Source organism: Nyctereutes procyonoides, unplaced genomic scaffold (assembly GCF_905146905.1).
Source record: "Nyctereutes procyonoides isolate TBG_1078 unplaced genomic scaffold, NYPRO_anot_genome, whole genome shotgun sequence".
Classification (NCBI taxonomy): Eukaryota; Metazoa; Chordata; class Mammalia; order Carnivora; family Canidae; genus Nyctereutes; species Nyctereutes procyonoides.
In genome coordinates, this window is record NW_026575160.1 from 29494060 (window position 1) to 29511702 (window position 17643).

At 39.9% G+C, this 17643-nt stretch overlaps 1 protein-coding gene across 1 annotated transcript in view; it reads left to right on the forward strand.

Annotated features, from left to right (window-relative positions):
• MET (MET proto-oncogene, receptor tyrosine kinase) overlaps positions 1 to 17643 on the forward strand; it is a 113425-nt gene that overhangs the window by 54558 nt on the left and 41224 nt on the right. The window contains 3 exon segments of the mRNA XM_055314562.1: positions 9285 to 9419; positions 10180 to 10353; positions 15668 to 15828. Of these exon segments, the coding sequence (XP_055170537.1) occupies positions 9285 to 9419; positions 10180 to 10353; positions 15668 to 15828 (470 nt within the window).

Genomic DNA, 17643 nt, shown 5'->3' on the forward strand with positions numbered 1-17643 from the left:
GTATGGCCGATTTTTGTTAAGTTCTTGAAGCTTTCGGTTTCAATGTAGTTGCTTTAATTTCCTTGCCCAGAATGGTTTGGGATTTTGTTTGTTGTTGTTTTTTTTTTTTTTTTCCATTCATGATTTCTATCACATGATTGGAATAAAATGAAACAATTAAAGCACTTCCAGGCGATGTTTTCCTATTTCAAGGGAAGCTTCGGATGAAAGGAGAGCTATTGTGTGAACCGTGTGTCTCCATGAGAAGAAACATTCACATCATTGAGAAGTATTGGCAGGAGTTAGGAAAGGACGTTATCATCAAGATCCCATTGTAACTCCAGCTCTCCTGATTCTGCAAAAATGGGGTCAGACACAAAGAAGTCCAAATACTGGATGGAGGAGGGGGGATATCTAGATTTTATTAAGAAATGCTTTTAATGGATAGCAACATATTTGCATACAATAAAAATTCACATTTCAGACTTGCAGTTAGCGTGTTTCCTAGATACAAGAATCACAGCGCTTTGCAGAAATTAAAATGCTCTTCATGTTGAATCCGTTTGATTGCTTTTGGGTAGTGCTTTCAACACGAGGTCATCGTTAGGTTCTTGATTAATGCACAATGACCGTGGCATCTACAGAAATGTTGACTTTCTACAAATACTAGAAATTTCTCCTAAAGAGAGATGTTTATTTCATAATTGTCTGATCTAATTAATATCCCAGTCAGCCAATGACCCCTAGTAAACCAATTGAGGACAATGATGTTTTCCTATGACTTGCCCTTTTGTACATCCTCTATCTATATTCTTTTATAAGATACGATTTTTAAAATTACCACTGTCTTTATAGTAGTATGGATATTGGTCATCGCTGTATTTTATTTTTTTTATTTTTTATTTTTTTCATCGCTGTATTTTAAATCATGTTCTCCTTGTACTAGCTGGGCATGGTGAAATTTTTTCAAAGTCATAAAACAGGTAAATAAAACCTTCCTACTTCCTAGCTCAAAACTAATCACATAGATCCTTCTATCTAAATGTTCCCACACTTGGACTCCCCTCCTCCCATTTACTTCAAATTACTGTACTTTTCCCCTCTCCCCCCTCTCTCCCAGCCCAGTGTTCTTATTTACCCACCTCAAACCGTTCAGTTCTGTCTTAACTTCTTAAAATCTGAAGACTGGATGCCCAGTCCCCTCCTACATACACTTGCACTCTAAAGTATTTGAAATATGGTCGTATCTATTATCCTTGTAAAAGATGTAGTGGTGTTTTAAATGTGTTTTTAATTAACATTGATATTATTCTATAGAATTCCAAAAAATCTGAACGAGCATGAGAGAATCTGGCATCTGTTGAGTTCCTAATGCGTTCACCATGTTGACTTTTTATCTTTATTTTTGCTTTCCTTTTTTTCTAGATTGTTTATTACCTCATCTGTCCAGTTTCATATTAATAAGCTTTCTATAGTCACTTTAGGTCTTACTTTTTTTTTTTTGTTACATCAAAAGGTTCCTGGCCAATTTCCAGTTTCTAAAGTTGTAATAAAATCCCATTTTTAGATAGATTGCTCCGCTAGCTGAGTAAATTCTGCTCTGTGACAGAACCAACCACCTAAGTGGCATGTCACGCATCAGTCTCGTCATAACAGAAATGCTGTGACGAGTACTTTATTCTTGTCTCCCAGAATTTTCATAAAAAAGCTGTTTTATGCCCATTATGTGTGTGTCCAAAACATTAAAGACGAAAATAAGTAAGTAGATATTTATTTTATGCAAAGTTCTGATATCACTGATTTTTTTTTAATCACTTGGTTTTTAATTCATCAAATAAATATTGGGAACTTACTAACTTTGCTCTACTAGGCAAGTAAGTAAAGCAAAGGAAGCAGTGACACAAAACCTGTCTTTAAGGCACTAAAATTTTAGTATGGGCGATAAAAAACATGTACCTGATATCAAGGCAGCAGAAGACAAAAGACACACAAAGGGCTATTGAGACCCACATAGGATCCATTTCTCTGACATTTGTCCAAGAGAATTCCATTCCCTTAAATTTTATGTAAATAAACCCAAAGCCCTTTAAGGCTCAATCAACATCCCTGAAATCCAGTTTGTTTACAGCAAATAATGTTGGGGGAGGAGTCAGTCAGGCGTGCAGCAGAGACCTTGGGACCTTCTAGCTTCAGTGGCTGAGCCATACTCCCAAGCTCTACAAATGTTTTGATGCATTAAAGTGCTAAATCTGTGGCCAGACCTAAGTTCCTACAACTCATGTTTTAAGAATACTGTGAAGTTTCTGTTATAAAATAGAATGGACATAATTTTTTTCCAAAGACAGCTGCCATACATGAAAAGGAACAGAAAAATGGTTTTTACTTCCTTCCTACCCTGAAGCCTAAAGTCAAAGTTGCTTTGCAAATGTTTTCTCTCAAGAGTTTGCAGCTGTTTCTGCCTTTCCTATTGTGCTTCTGTTCAGCTCTGGCTGGGAATACAAGCTTCAGCCCCAGCTGTCGGGTGTAAAGTGAATCAGGTATTTCACAGTGGTTATTTGGTTAGAAAGAATTATATTGTTTAGCTAACAATATTATATGTATGGCCGAGAAGACATGTTTGACATGTTTCTAACATTTAAACATGTGTAACTTATCTCCTACAGGTGCAAGTCTGTCTGAATAGACTGATGTGTACATGTATTAGAGTCTATCTGTAGCACCGACTCAACGAAGATACAGATTTCAAAACCAGTTTTTATTTGTCTGATCACCCTCTTGGGATGCTTTGAAGTAAAAGAATACGATAAGTCCTGTTCAGGGTAGTGTAAGGAAACAGTGAGAACAAGGCTTTTTATAAATCTTCAAGGGGGAGGGGATGTTGAAAAGAACAAGGCCCAGGAACATCAGTGCAGCGTGCCGGGCTACGTGGGAGAGGAAAGACGGTTACTCATGAAGATCACAGGACTAATCACAGGGATTGCCCACGTCTCCCCTTCTGAGCTCCTCGTCTAATCAACTTGCAAAAAGAATGCTTGCTTAATATATGTTTTTTTTATTATTTTTTTTACAGCTCTCTTATAAGGCCTTTAATCTCTAGATGCGAGGTTTTGCTATTAAAATATTTGTGCATGACTGTCGGGCCAGGGAGAGTGAGTGTGTCGGGTGGGTTGGGGGTGGGGACTTGTTTCAGGTTCGGCTCCACAAACATTCGTTGGGCAGCTATGTTGTCTGCATACAGTGGCCACTGCCTAGGCGCTGTCACAGCTGTCACTTGGTTCTTTGGCATCATCCTTGCTTTTCTCTCATCCCCCTTTCCCATCTTCCTATTTCCTTGGTGCTGTAACCACTCATCACCCCTGTTCTCTTGTGCCTCTTAACTGGACTAGTTGGATCATAAGCCATAAAGTCAAAGACCTAGGAATCACCTAAAAAGACATCCTTTGCTTGTGATCATTACTTATAACCATTACTTAAAGGATTAGGTTAGTAATCAGTGAACCTAAGGATAATTACTCAGTCCCAGTAAGAGGAATCAATTCATCTATTGACCTCCCATCTTCAAATTCTTTCAGTTCCTGTGCCACCATCATGGTATGTCAGTGCTTTGTGTTGGAAGCTGTGGCATACATTACCTTTGGGATTACTGCTCTTTTAGAGAATGTAGACACAGATCATCAATTCATCAATGCTGTGAGCATCCGGCAGAGACCCAGGCAAATGAAGCTTGAACTTAAACAACATTTCTCTTTAGGGATTGCTAATTTACTGGTGTCTTTTATAAAATGCTCAGATAAAAATACCATCTGCCTTTCTTTTTTTTGTTTGTTTGATTGTTTTTAAATATACATCCTTGATTTAGTTGCATCCCTAAAGAATGGTGGATTTGGTATATTTCTTTAGAAGAAAATCTGGAGCACCTGGGTGGCTCAGTTGGTTAAGCATCAGATTCTTGATTTGGGTTCAGGTCTTGATCTCAGGGTCTTGTAACAGAGCCCCATGTTAGGGTCTGTGCTCAATGGGGAGTCTGCTTGAGATTCTTTCCCTCTCCCTCTGCCCCTTCTCCTGCTCATGCACATGCATGCACTCTCATGCTCTCACTCTCTAAAATAAATAAATCTTTTTAAAAAAAAATTTTAAATAGAAGAAAATATATTCATGAATTCTGAGATTTCTTTTGTTTGAAAAAGAGACCATTATAAATAATAATTTCAGAGTGCTGTCTATAAGTAAAAATCAACCCCAGTGCATGTCTCTTAAAATGAATTCATGCATGCTTTTGAAATACAAATATCGTGGGATCCCTGGGTGGCTCAGCGGTTTGGTGCCTGCCTTTGGGCCAGGGCGCAATCCTGGAGTCCCAGGATCAAGTTCTGCATCGGGCTCCCGGCATGGAGCCTGCTTCTCCCTCCTCCTGTGTCTCTGCCTCTCTCTCTCTCTCTCTCTCTCTCTCTCTCTCTCTCTGTCTATCATAAATAAATAAATAAATCTTTTAAAAAAATGAAATACATATATCTTATATACTCATATACATAGAAAATGGAAACAAATATTTGAAATCATGGGAAAAGGCTAAGCTTTGTCTGTTTTGTTTTTTGGTAATAGAGAGTAACTGGGATTTCTTATTTGGGTCCTTTTTTGAACAAGTAGAGAAGCATTTTAACACATGAAGTATATTATCAACAGGGTTTTTTTTTTTTTAACTCTTCTCACTTCTAAAATTCAAAAACAGACATAGCCTGTATAAATTGGCAGATCCTACAGATACTGTATTTGAAGTATTGATTTGAAAGTATTGATTATTTAAATTTTTAAAAAATTTTACTAGTTTATTTGGTTTTTAGATGTTTCCTTTTTTTTTTTTTACAAAGGTCTCAATCTGGTTTTGACACATTTCAACTCACAATCATTTCTAAAAGTCAAAACACACACACACACATCAGTATTGCAGCATTTTTAGTATATGTGCTGCCAAAGCGAGAACAGTACTGCAGCAGTAAGAAAATTGTTTTGCTTTTTGTGTATACCTGGCCTTTGTAGTATCAAGTTGGTATAGAAGCACTCATGCCCATTTACCAAAAAGAACAAAGGATAAAACAAGAAAAGCTACATTTAATTCAACTTTTGCCACCTAGTACTTTGTCTTACCACTTTCCTTTTTTGAGCTGTCAGTACCAATCAGCAATTTGTATCTCTTCTCATGTTTTTTTTGTTTTTTCATTTCAGAAAACTAGGTCTTTACTTGCTTGAAATAAATAGCTCCATTCTTCATATCTGATTTCTTCCTACACAAACACCAATTTCTCTCACATACTGAGGAAGACGGTAAACCTAAAGCAGGTGTCTGAGTCAGTTCAGGCTACTATAACAAATTCCCATAGACTTAAACAGCAGACATTTATTTCTCACATAGGTCAGGAGGCTAGGAAGTTCAAGATCAACATACCAGCGATCTGGTTTCTGGTGAGAACTTGATTCCCGATTCATAGATGGCTATTCTTGCTGTGTCCTCACATTGTGGGAAGAAGGAAAGAGAGTTCTCTAGGATCCCTTTTATAAGGGCACTAATTTCATTCCTGAGGACTCTACCCTTATGACCCAATTGCCTCCCAAAGGCCTTACCTTCTAAAACCATCACAGTAGGGGTTAAGATTTCAACATATGAATTTTAGGGGGACACAAACATTCAGTCTATTATAGTAGGCAAGAAAGCAAGAGGCAGTAGAAGCAGTATCTTGAAAATGCAGATCAAACTTGCAGGTTATGTAAATATCTGAAACATTTAAAAACCTATTCCTCTCAGCCTCAAGTGAGCTTCTTATTTCAGTCTATTCATATATTTAGGCAATCGATATGCCTTTACGACCTAGTATGTGCCCATACCTGTTTGGGGACAAGGAACGCAGACCCACTTCCTGATCCATAAGGTCCTGGGACCCTGAGATCATGACCCAAGCCGAAGGCTTAAATGACTCAGCCACTCAGGCGCCCCTGTCCTTTATATATTTGAAAATGTATCACACAAAATTACTTTGTTCAGGTTTATGGATTTTGGAGCCTAGCCACAAAGGTTTTATTTTATTTGTACATATATTTCTTTCTCGTGTCCTCTCCCAGATAATTTGAGATCATAGCCACAACAATCAAGTGCATTTGGATTCCTCCCTACTCCCTCAAACCCAGTATATCAGTCTTGTATTTTTAGGAGCATTAAAGATAAAGGTTTTTTGGATTTTTTTTTTTGAGACCTAAACATTAAAGATTAGTTGTCAACACAGTCGAAGATAATTGCCACTCTTCTATTTCATACTAATTATCCTAAGATTGCCAAGTGATTTATCATAAAAATTAAATTTAAGTGCTAGATTCAGTTCTGTCCTTAGAAATATCTCCATGACAACCAAAAAGAACGTCTGATTTCTTAAAAACATTCCTACAGGGGTATTTTGAGGGTTAAAGTGATTACTCCATTATTTGGAATTCTAGCAATAAGATAAAGTAAGGGATTAATGATAGAAAAGCACTATTGGCATTTTATAGCAGTAGGTATCCTGCAGAGAACGGGCTAATGATCAACAAAAAGGTATTTGCGGCCTTCCTTAAAACTCCAGGTATCTCACTTTTCCCTGTCTTCTCTGGTTCATCCCATTTTCTCCAGAAAGCCACACTCATCCTAGCTCATGATCAAAAGTAGAACTCGCTGGCTCTACCGGTAACATTTCCTCTGTGCCACCAAAAACTATTTAGATGTGGAGTCTTTCTCCTTAGGCACACCTTTCTTGTGCAGCCAAGATTACTGAAACAAGGAGTATTTGGCAAGGCAAATATATTGTGAAATTTGTTTTAATGCTTTGACTCATGAGTGGCTCTTGAGAGCTCAGAGTTGAAGCTTTTTATTAGTATTTACTCTGGTGCTCCAAGAGTATAGCAGTTGAGTGTTTAAGAAGAGGTCAAGCAAATCGGATTCTGGCATTAGATAAAGCTCCTTGGAAACCTGACTCTTGTACTTTCCAGCTAAAATTCTCTGTTGTATTCAACTTATGGAAAATAATAGTATCTACCTTGTAGGATTTTTTGCAAGTAAACAAAATATTCACTTAAAGCTCTCAGCACATTGACTGGCTCAGTCTCATATACATATGGTGCTCTCCAGACAAAAAGTCTGGACGGGGGAATAAATCAATCGACCCAAGTTCCAGAGATGCGAAGAGCTTCTTTATGAAAAGAGAGGAAGGTTAATCCTTTCTGGGGAATGAGCATTTGAATGAGCTTCAGATATTTGATAAAGTCAAAGATGATGACCTAGTAATTAGGAAGGGATTGCTTATTTTAAATATGAGATGATATTAAGGAAAGCAAAAAGGATAAAAAGGGGTGCTAAGAGTTGATTGTTATGTAGCAGTTCTGAATAGAACAGAAGATACAAAAGAGAGGCAAAATGCAAATATTCGTAGGAAGGTTCAAAGGGATGAATAATCTTCAGTGAGGTGGAAAGCCTAGAATGAGGCAGAGAACAGAGTCCAGTTATTAAGGGAGGCTGGAGTTTGGTTTTGTGTTTGACTTGTGTGTGAGAGAAGGAGATTTTTTTTTTCATCTATGTAGTTGAAAGTGGTTGGTACCAATCAGGGAAATATGAAAAAAAATGAGGATGGGCAGATAGTAAAAAACAAGTGGTGAGCATCAGAAGTGAGTCAAAACTTGGGTAACCGAAACCTCGATAATTTGGGATAGAGACATTAAAAGTCTGTTATCCTGATATTCTGCTTGTACCCTGTACCCAAAGGGGAGATAGACCAATGATTAAACTTCTTTTTACTTTGGCTACGAAAGTCACAGATAACTATTTGGCCCTACATTTAGGAATAACAACCGTTTCCATCCTTTCTCATCCTGAGCAAATGACCTTTGATCCATCATTTTAACTTCTGTGCAAATATAGCCACCCTGCTTAATGGAGATGTTTTGAAAGTGCTGAGTGTTTGGGATAGAACAAGTGTTAGAACAAAATGTCATGATGTTTAGCTTTTGTAGCTATATGTGAGTTTGGTTAGTTTCTCTATCAACAACCTACTCTCTGGGAGTAAATTAAATACTTTGGGAATCTTCCCAAATTGTTTCAAGCTACTTGACTGTGCTGAAGAAAAAATTTACAACTAGTTCCCTGGAACATTCATATGTTGCGTGTGTTTGTTAAGAGTATTAAGCATTTAATTACACCTGTAATTTTCATTCCCATTTTACAGATGAGAAAGCTGAGATCGAATGGTTATTTTATTAATCATAATGTCATAGATGCCCATGTTTGTCCCATGATTTCATACCCCGGTAAATAAATACAGTTTCAATGAAACATAAAAGGGTATTTGGGATGTCAGATAATTTCACAAAGGCAGTTTCAAGCTCAGGGCTGCACTCAGCCTCCTGCACCTCATGTAGTTGCAAACCGATGGCCTGTTTAAGAGTAAAAGTCCTCTGAGCACTCCAGAACTCTCCTCAAGTCTTGGTAGTGTTCATCTCTGATAGTCACTCTGATTTTATCCCTGGACTTCATTATTACTGGGTTCCAGCAGCAGGGAAGATGGAAGTTATATGGCTGAGAAACATCCTAAGCTAGAAATACCTGAAAGCAAGAATGACACAAGTCGTCAAACCTCATTTCCAAGGCATTTTTCAAACCATCAGACCTTTATTATAAAACCAGGTCCAGAAGCGGAACTTTATAATTCAAGAAATAACATCCGATTGGACAATGGTCTATAAAAACCACAGCACGTTATTTTATAGTAACTGAAGGCCTATTTTGACCTCAGAAGATCTATAAATATGGCTTAAGAGTAGCAAAGCTGGAACTAGGTCCGGGTCCTGCAGACTCCCCATCCACTATCCATTCCACTACGTCAAGGAAAGCTGCCCAGTTGGGGCAGGGAGGGAGAATAAATTTAAAAAATAATCTGAAATCCTTGTGCATAAGTGAGGTCTTCTATTCTGGGGAGAGTTTTGGCTCCTCCAGTTCCCAATACAATCGTGAAGATCCGTCTGCGTGGGCTGGTTGATGACCAAAAGATCTCTTTCCCTAAAAACCATTAAAAAAAATCTTATGCAAAAGTCTGCCGTGGGGTTCAGATGAGCTGTCTTCAAGGCAGGAGATTAGGAGATGTCGTATTGATTTACAATGAGATAAACCATTGGGCCTTTGGTTCAAATACCCCCGAGCTCCCCTAATCTGTTATTAGCATTATCGTCCCCGTTTTCCACTTGTATCTAAACCGAGCTTGTTGGACCAAGGTCTTTCGTGTCTCGTTTCTCAGGTCGTGGTTTCTCGATCGGGATTGTCGACCCCTCACGTGAACTTCCGCCTGGACTCCCACCCCGTGTCTCCAGAAGCAATTGTGGAGCACCCACTAAACCAAAACGGCTACACACTGGTTGTCACTGGGAAGAAGGTAAGCCCTGTCCCCACACGGAGGTTCCAGGGCTGCAGGTTTTCCTGAGTGGGTATTTGCAGTTCCGTCTAACTGCTTTCTGTCTTGGTCTTGGAATCACCTCTCCCCTCTCAGGTTGTTTCTGGAATATTCCAGAGATCTTCTGAACCCAAGATAAATTTTTATTCAGGAAGCTTGGACCAAAGGGAGGTCCTCTCCATAATGCGTCCTTTTTTGTCCTGTATTTCTCAGTGAGAAAAACAAGCACGCGGAATGAGAATTATGGTCCCAAGGGCAGAGCTCTAGCGCAGGCAGCTAAGTCCTGAAATGTAATCGGAATCTGACACCAGCCCATAATCCCTCTTCTCTTCGAGAAGGAGGTGCATCCTGATGCCGAATGATATGTAAACTTACTTAGAATTTCCCAGGGGTTCAGTGTGTTTTCCAGAAGCTTAAATTATATTCTCTTTGTTATTTTAAAAGCGTCTCAGACAGAGCAGAATGTCCCTCCTAAATAAAACCTCTCACATTGCATGACAGTCCTTGTGTTCCCTGGACAGCAATGGTCATGTTTATCACATGTGCGCCAACTGTAGAGGAAAGGAAGGAATTTGGGGGTTTTGTTTAAATCACTTAATTACTATTGCACGACTTTCACCCATAGGTGCCATCTCTGGTAGACTCTATACAATTATATTTACATTTATCTTTGGTGTATTTAGTTTTCATTGAGCAAGCAAACAACCCCTCTGGAAGCTCTCTGCATCACTTTCCTTCACAGATCACCAGGATCCCACTGAATGGCTTAGGCTGTGAGCATTTTCAGTCCTGCAGTCAGTGTCTCTCCGCCCCTCCCTTTGTGCAGTGTGGCTGGTGCCACGATAGATGTGTGCACCTGGAGGAATGTCCCACTGGAGCGTGGACTCAGGAGGTCTGTCTGCCTGCAATCTATGAGGTAGGAATCCGTCAGCTGTCGTGTATGGCTTTTGGTAAACAATAAATCCCATTCATGAAAAAATTCACATTCAATTTATTCATTTCGCTGCGAGACACCAGCCAAAGCCCCATCGATCTTCAGGGTTTTCCTTCACGGTGGCCTTTGGACACATCACCCTGAGTCTTGTACCTGAAGTTACTTGCTTTACATTCACTAAGTAGTTCTTTCCTGGAGCAAGTAGCTCTCCCTTGTGCTTTGCGAATAAAAGAGCGGGGGCCAGTGAGCAATATTGCTCCCCATTTCCTCATCCTGGGACCATTCCCTTCTGACTTATCTGACTCACCACCTACATAATCTACCGTGCCCAGACATGAGCCTCCACCACACACAGAGAGATCTGCTCGTGGCATGATCCAGAATCTTCAGCTGACCCTTGCAAGCTAGGAATGCCAGCCGCACTGGGGTAGATGGGACGGAAAGTTTCTTCCTGTGTGATGGATAGATGGTGGCCTTGTCTCATCACATGTAAGACTAGATAGAGGCTCCTTCCCAGGCCACTGTGGGAGGCAGGTGGACAGTGAACACCTGTTGGTGGCTGTGTGGCTTCCCTCAAAGTTCCTGGACGAGTAAGTACAGATGCAACCGGTAACTATACTAGCATCTATACTCTGTGAGCCATTTCGTTTTTTAGTTTGTTCCAAAACTATTTACTGAGTGCATGCTATATAGCCGCCCTCTTCTAGACACTAAGGACATGTGTACCAAACAAGACAGAAGTGCCTCCTCCTGTTAGAGAATTTAGCTTCTAGCAGAGAGCTCAGTCATAACATTGTGGCCACGCTCCTCAACCCTCTGCTTCCTTATTTGTTGAAGCAGATATTTGGTGCTATGAAAATCTCCATGGCAATTTTTTTTAAATGTCTCGATCCAAATACATTTGTTCTTGAAAATAATTCCCTCATGAGGACCCAGTATGTATTTTCCCTGCCCACATATAGAACAGTTGGACTTTAGTAAATGATTCTTGTGAAAGACTCAAGTTAAAGGTCTCGGTCGCCTGGTTCAAGCCCAAGTAAACAAAGCGTACAAGTCAGAACAAGAATCACCACCCCGCCTCCCCCAAGCGCATGGCTGTTTTCGTTTAGTTACGGTTTGGGGCAAGATTTGTGCAGGGTGACTGGGTTTTAAACCAAATCATTTTCTGTTAGGTGAAACACAGTTATAAAGACTTAGCTTGATGGGCCAGGGAATAAACTAGAAGACAGTAAGAAAACAGATTCAAATCCATACTGTGGTATATTATGCACCTTTTTTTTTTAATTTAGTATATTTTTAAACCACGTGCAATTTTATACTTGTTTAAACATACGGCCTTGGCAATTTGAGACACGAGAAATCTGAACTCAGCAATTCCGTGAAAGAGATATGGAGAGAGTATATGGGGGGTGGAGGGGAGGTTGTGTGCGTGTGTGTACATGCAACTGAGTCACAACAGTTTCAAGAATAGCCAAACTGGTGTTTTAAATACAGAGCAGTTGAGAGCCTGTACGAAAGCAACGTTTAATTTGACCGATGTACTTCCTTCTATTAGTCATGAAAACCATACTAAAATGGTTTTTTTTTAAGACAATTAAATATTTTAGGATTTTCTGGAACCAGACACTCTCTCACAGTCTTTAAATCTCCCTCTGCCATCACCTTTCCTAACTCCCAACTTTCTGTAGTTGGTGATTTTAAAAGGTTGCATTGCATCTTGCACAAGTCAGTGAGGCTTGGGCTGTACGGTTTGGAGGAAAGTAGTGCAGCTGAGTCCATAAATCCCTTTCGGTTCATAGTTGTTAGGACGATTTCATGCTGCACTAGACCGTGACATTTAACATTCTTACTGCAAAAAATAAGACAGATTATTCATCTCTTTCTTATCTGTCTTAAACACTGTAGGCACAAAACCCAACTAGTGTATGGTTTTACTTTCCAGTAAATGTGAGTTAACCTGCTTTTCAAGGTACATGATGTTCAGTGGCTGAAATTCTTTGCAATTCCACATGAGAGAGATTTCAGGATTGCAAGCCCACTATTTTGTTTCAAACATGTTATCTGATCTCATACTTAAAGAGCAACGAGAAATGCTTCAGAAAAGGAAGAGCACTTTCCAATGAGTTCTGAATGTATTAAGATAAAATTGTCATATCTTGTCGGACTGAATTCAGGCCCAGTGAGACAATAAAATGGCTTATTAATTGATTGGAAGACGCAGATAAGAAGCAACAATGATATCTCATGGGGCAGCGGGAGTGGGGGCGGGGTCATTCAGGCTACCACCAATAACACGACCACCAATATATTTGTGATTTTTTAACTACTGAAGAGGCGAATTCTAATTTTCCATGGGGGGGGGGGCGCGGGTATTGTTGTTTTAGCATTCTCATGTATTATCTAGGTGGATTTTTTTTTTAAGATTTTATTTATTTATTCATGAGAATACACAGAGAGGAGAGAGAGAAGCAGAGACACAGGCAGAGGGCGAAGCAGGCTCCATGCAGGGAGCCTGATGTGGGACTTGATCCCAGGTCTCCAGGATCAGGCCCTGGGCTTCAGGTGGTGCTAAACCGCTGAGCCACCGGGGCTGCCCTATCTAGGTGGATTTTGAAAATGTGATCGTTTATACCATTCTCCCCTCTGAAAGGGTGAGAGCTGCTTTTGTGGCTGTTACTACCCTGTCCAGACAGGTGGGAGACCTAGCATCTGTGGCTTTATGCTGGACGCTCATTTCCTTCCCACAGAGTTTCCCTGCCCTTCAGGATAGCTCAGAGTGCCAGCTCATTGTTGGTTCTATCCCGGGGTGTGTTGTCCAAGACCGCTTCCTTCCTTTTCCCCTGGAAGAGTGAACATTACCCCATAAGCTAAGAGGGAAATGTTCCCGATGCCCTGCTCTAATATCGCAGCCCAGGGAGGATAGCTAAGCTCAGCTGGCCTTTGGAATCCTGACCAACTGACCAGCAAAGGTTTTAGAACCTCCATTTCTGTCGCCAGCATAGCAGCTGAACAACTCTCAACATCTTTTCTCAAATCATCACCCAATCCATTATATAGGGATATATATATTATATAGGAATATATATAGTATACAGGAAGTAATGATGTATGTAGAGTGACACACTTCAATTTTTACATAGAAAGGAGGGGGGGATCTAAGCGGCAGGGTCAGGCCAACATCAGCCTTAGGCAGCTGTTTTCTATGGGGGAACCTCCTCCTTAAGCAAGGGAAAGGCAGCTATGTGGCCGCCTCAGGCTGAAGACAGTCCAGGAGGCTTAGATGCCTCGCCCTCTCCTACTGGATTTCTGACATTTCTCATTTGCCTAGACTTGGACAAGTAGATGTTTGTGAAGGGCGCAGGTGTGTGATGGATTTTATGGGTAAAGACAAGACTTTAAGGGAATCTGGTAGCAAGAGTAAGTTAAGACTTTGGTTTGGAATTCTTTACTTGGGATGGATGGGAATGTTTCCAAATTTGAATTTTGCTAAAAGCCCTTCTAAACTGTGAAGGAATCACTTTTAGGCTTTTGCTACTTGGCCTTTAGCAGACACCTTTACTGATTTTTGAGTTGCCTCTATGGTGCTGCTGTTTTCCCACCATTGTACTTTCCAGCACAATTTACAATATGCACCCCCCCCCCCAAAAAAAAAAAGAGCATTTCCTTTCTCAATTGTGACAAAGCTGCTGAGGAGAAGCTTATTTTTAACTTGGAAATTTGTTTTGTTTTAATAGGTTTAGCCTAAAAACAGTCGTCTTATAGACTTTCATAAGCACCTTTTGCTATCTTGTGTCACACTGGCCAAAATTTTATTAATGAGCTCAGATCTTACTTTCAACACACCCAAAGTAAACCTGCAAGCGGAAAATGAACCTGTTTATTTAACATTGAACGTGGGGGAGAAAAGAAAAATCAGTCCTAGCAATGAGATGTAAAATAATGCCAAGAGACATAATTAGAAACATTGCTACATTGGGGGCTCTCTGTATTTTTTTTAATATCTACTTCTAATAGAAATAATACATTGCATGTATTTATTTAAAATTACATCATTTTTTAAAAGCTGAGTGCGTCAACCAGCCAGCTGATATATATCAAATGGTGAGCAGATTTAAAGAAAAAAAGGAAAATACCAAATCAGTAATAAATATGAATTAACAAGTATAAAAAATAGATTCATTCATTCATTTGTTAATGCTTAGCACATGGAAGGTGATTTATAATGAATAATGAATGAATGAATGAATGGTAGATACATATTGAATACTGTCTCTGTGTTGAGCATCATGATGGCTGCTGAATGCAGCTGTGAAGACACTGGATACCAGAGATATTTTTACTGTGTGACTTTGTTTTTCTCTGGGTGGGCAATACCTCAGCACAAGGCAGTAGCAAGCACCCAGCTGGTGCACAAAGTGAGACTCATATGGGTGCTTGACTCCTAGGGCCCAGGAAAGGTTTTGGTCAGAGTTTGATCTGGAGGCCCATGGAAGAGTTATAATGAAAGTTACAAGAATGTAAAAGTCTGGGCCCAAACTGTGTCTGCTCCACCCTAGATTACCAGATGAATTCACTTCAGACTGGCCCAAGAAGGCCCTCCATTTCCACCCGGGCTGAATCTGCTCTCTATGCCATCTCTGGATCTCCTGAAAACAACTTATTTCAGCAGCATTTAGTCTTTTTTTCTTTTTTTTTTCTAAGATTTTATTTATTTATTTGACACACACGGAGAGAGAGAGAGGGAGAGCACGAGTGGAAGGAGAGGCAGAGGGAGAGGGAGAAGCAGGCTTCCCACTGAGCAAGGAGCCCTGTGTGGGGCTCGATTCCAGGACCCTGAGATCATGACTTGAGCCAAAGGCAGACACTTAACCGACTGAGCCTCCAGGCGCCCCGAGATTTCAATTTTTTTTTTAGCATCTTAGTTTTTTTTTTTTAAGATTTTATTTATTTATTCATGAGAGACAATGAGAGAGAGAGACAGAGACACAGGCAGAGGGAGGAGCAGGCTCCATGCAAGGAGCCCGACGTGGGACTCGATCCCAGATGCCAGGATCACGCCCTGAGCCGAAGGCAGACACTCAACCGCTGAGCTACCCAGGTGTCCCTAGCATCTTAGTTTTAATATTTGTTCCAGATTCTGTGAAATTTGTGACCTTTTTTTTCCTGCAGTGAAAATTCCATTTTTTAAGACAGTGAAAGAAAAATGTCAGACTGTGGATGCATGTTTTGTTTGTTTCGCACACAAACGAAAGATAATGTCTTGACTTCTTTTTAAACTTTTTGATTGTCCTTGTAGGTTTTCCCAACTAGTACACCCCTGGAAGGAGGGACAGTGCTGACTGTATGTGGCTGGGACTTCGGATTCAGGAGGAATAATAAATTTGATTTAAAGAAAACCAAAGTTTTCCTTGGAAATGAGAGCTGCACCTTGACCTTAAGTGAGAGCACAACAAATATGTAAGGATCTTAAAATGTTTGGCTGGGATGTGGTTGGAAAACAGGTTCTGTTTTAGAATGAATGCTTGTAAAGACTGTCCCAAATCTCCATGTCTTGAATTAGTAAGTCTTGGTCCTCTAAACATCCTTTGTGGAACTGTTTTGCATTTTGTTTGTGTGGGGTTTTTTTTTTTTTTTTCAGATCTTATTTATTTATTTGACAGGGAGAGAAAGAGCACAAGCAGGAGGAGTAGGATTGGGAGAGGGAGAAGCAGGCTCCCTGCTGAGTGGGGAGCCTTTTGCAGGACTCGATCCCAGAACCCTGGGATCATGACCTGAGCCAAAGGCAGACACTTAACTGACTGAGCCACCCAAGCGCCCAGAAACTGTTTTGTTTTTATTTTTTTATTTTATTTTTTAAAGATTTTATTTATTTATTCATGAGAGACACACAGAGAGAGAGAGAGGCAGAGACACAGGCAGAGGGAGAAGCAGGCCCCATGCAGGGAGCTCGATGCGGGACTCGATCCTGGGACCCCAGGATCACGCCCTGGGCCGAAGGCAGGCGCTAAACTGCTGAGCCACTCAGGCGGCCCAACTGTTTTGTTTTTAAACCTACTTACTTACACACCAGGATTTAAAAAGGAGAAAGATGACATTGCTGAAATAAAGAAAAGAAGAATCCAGCATCGGGGAGTTTTTCAACCATTTTTGTAACATTTCTTCAGAAATTGTTTGGGTAGATTTGAAAGAACAGCATTTGTTAGAGTTGCTCCAACTTCAAAATCTTCAAATATAGTCTCCAATGTTTTTTTTTTCTATAAAAATCAGTGAACAGGGCAGCCCTGGTGGCTCAGCGGTTTATCTCCTATAGCCACTCATCCCAGGAGATAGCAACACCATACTGATTTTACAAAGGTCGTGTCTGAAGTTCAGAGAAGTGGAGCCTGGTTTAGCAGAGGCAATCCAGAGGGTGAGAGCTCGAGAGGCCTTCAGACTCAACTCTCCTGATCCAAGACACATGCTTGTTCTGCCATTTTCTACGTTCACCTTCTATCAATGTAAATCCCATAATGAACGAAGAATCCAGAAACTTTTAGTTATCGTGTAGTAATAACAACCAAACATTTCAAGTTTTATGGCTGAACCTATTCCTATCATGTGGTTATTTTATACCTTGTAGAATTCTTTCTGGGATCACGCAGAGGTATAGAGACCATAACATCTATTAATGTCGTACTTGTTTGGCTAATGGAAAAACAAGTTCTTTCTGGAAATCTCCCTTGTTAGTTCTTACTCCCTGCTTTATGTGTTAGAGCCTGTAAAAGTAAAACATGATTCATTCTCTATTCATTCTCTTCTTTAAAAAGTTGCTTAATAAAAAACAAATCAGGGATGCCTGGGTGGCTCAGTGGTTGAGCGTCTGCCTTCACCCCAGGGTGTGACCCTGGAGGTCCAGGATCAAATCCCGCATCGGGCACCCTGCATGAAGCCTGCTTGTGTCTCTGCCTCTCTCTCTGTGTGTCTCTCATGAATAAATAAATAAAATCTAAATAAATAAATAAATAAATAAATAAATAAATAAATAAATAAATATCATATTTATACTTTTTCAGGACTGTAAGATTTTGAATTAATATTCAAAAATAATGGAAAGTCTGTCACAATTTCATGATTTTTAAAGTAATGTAAATAAACATGTGACATGTGTAACTACAGAAATGTACCTGTTGACATATTTTAATGATGAGATTTGGTTTATTTATAATTAGCCCAGTATTTCACATGGTGCTGAATTATTTCTTTATCTTAAGTACACCAAGCATTATGCCTACA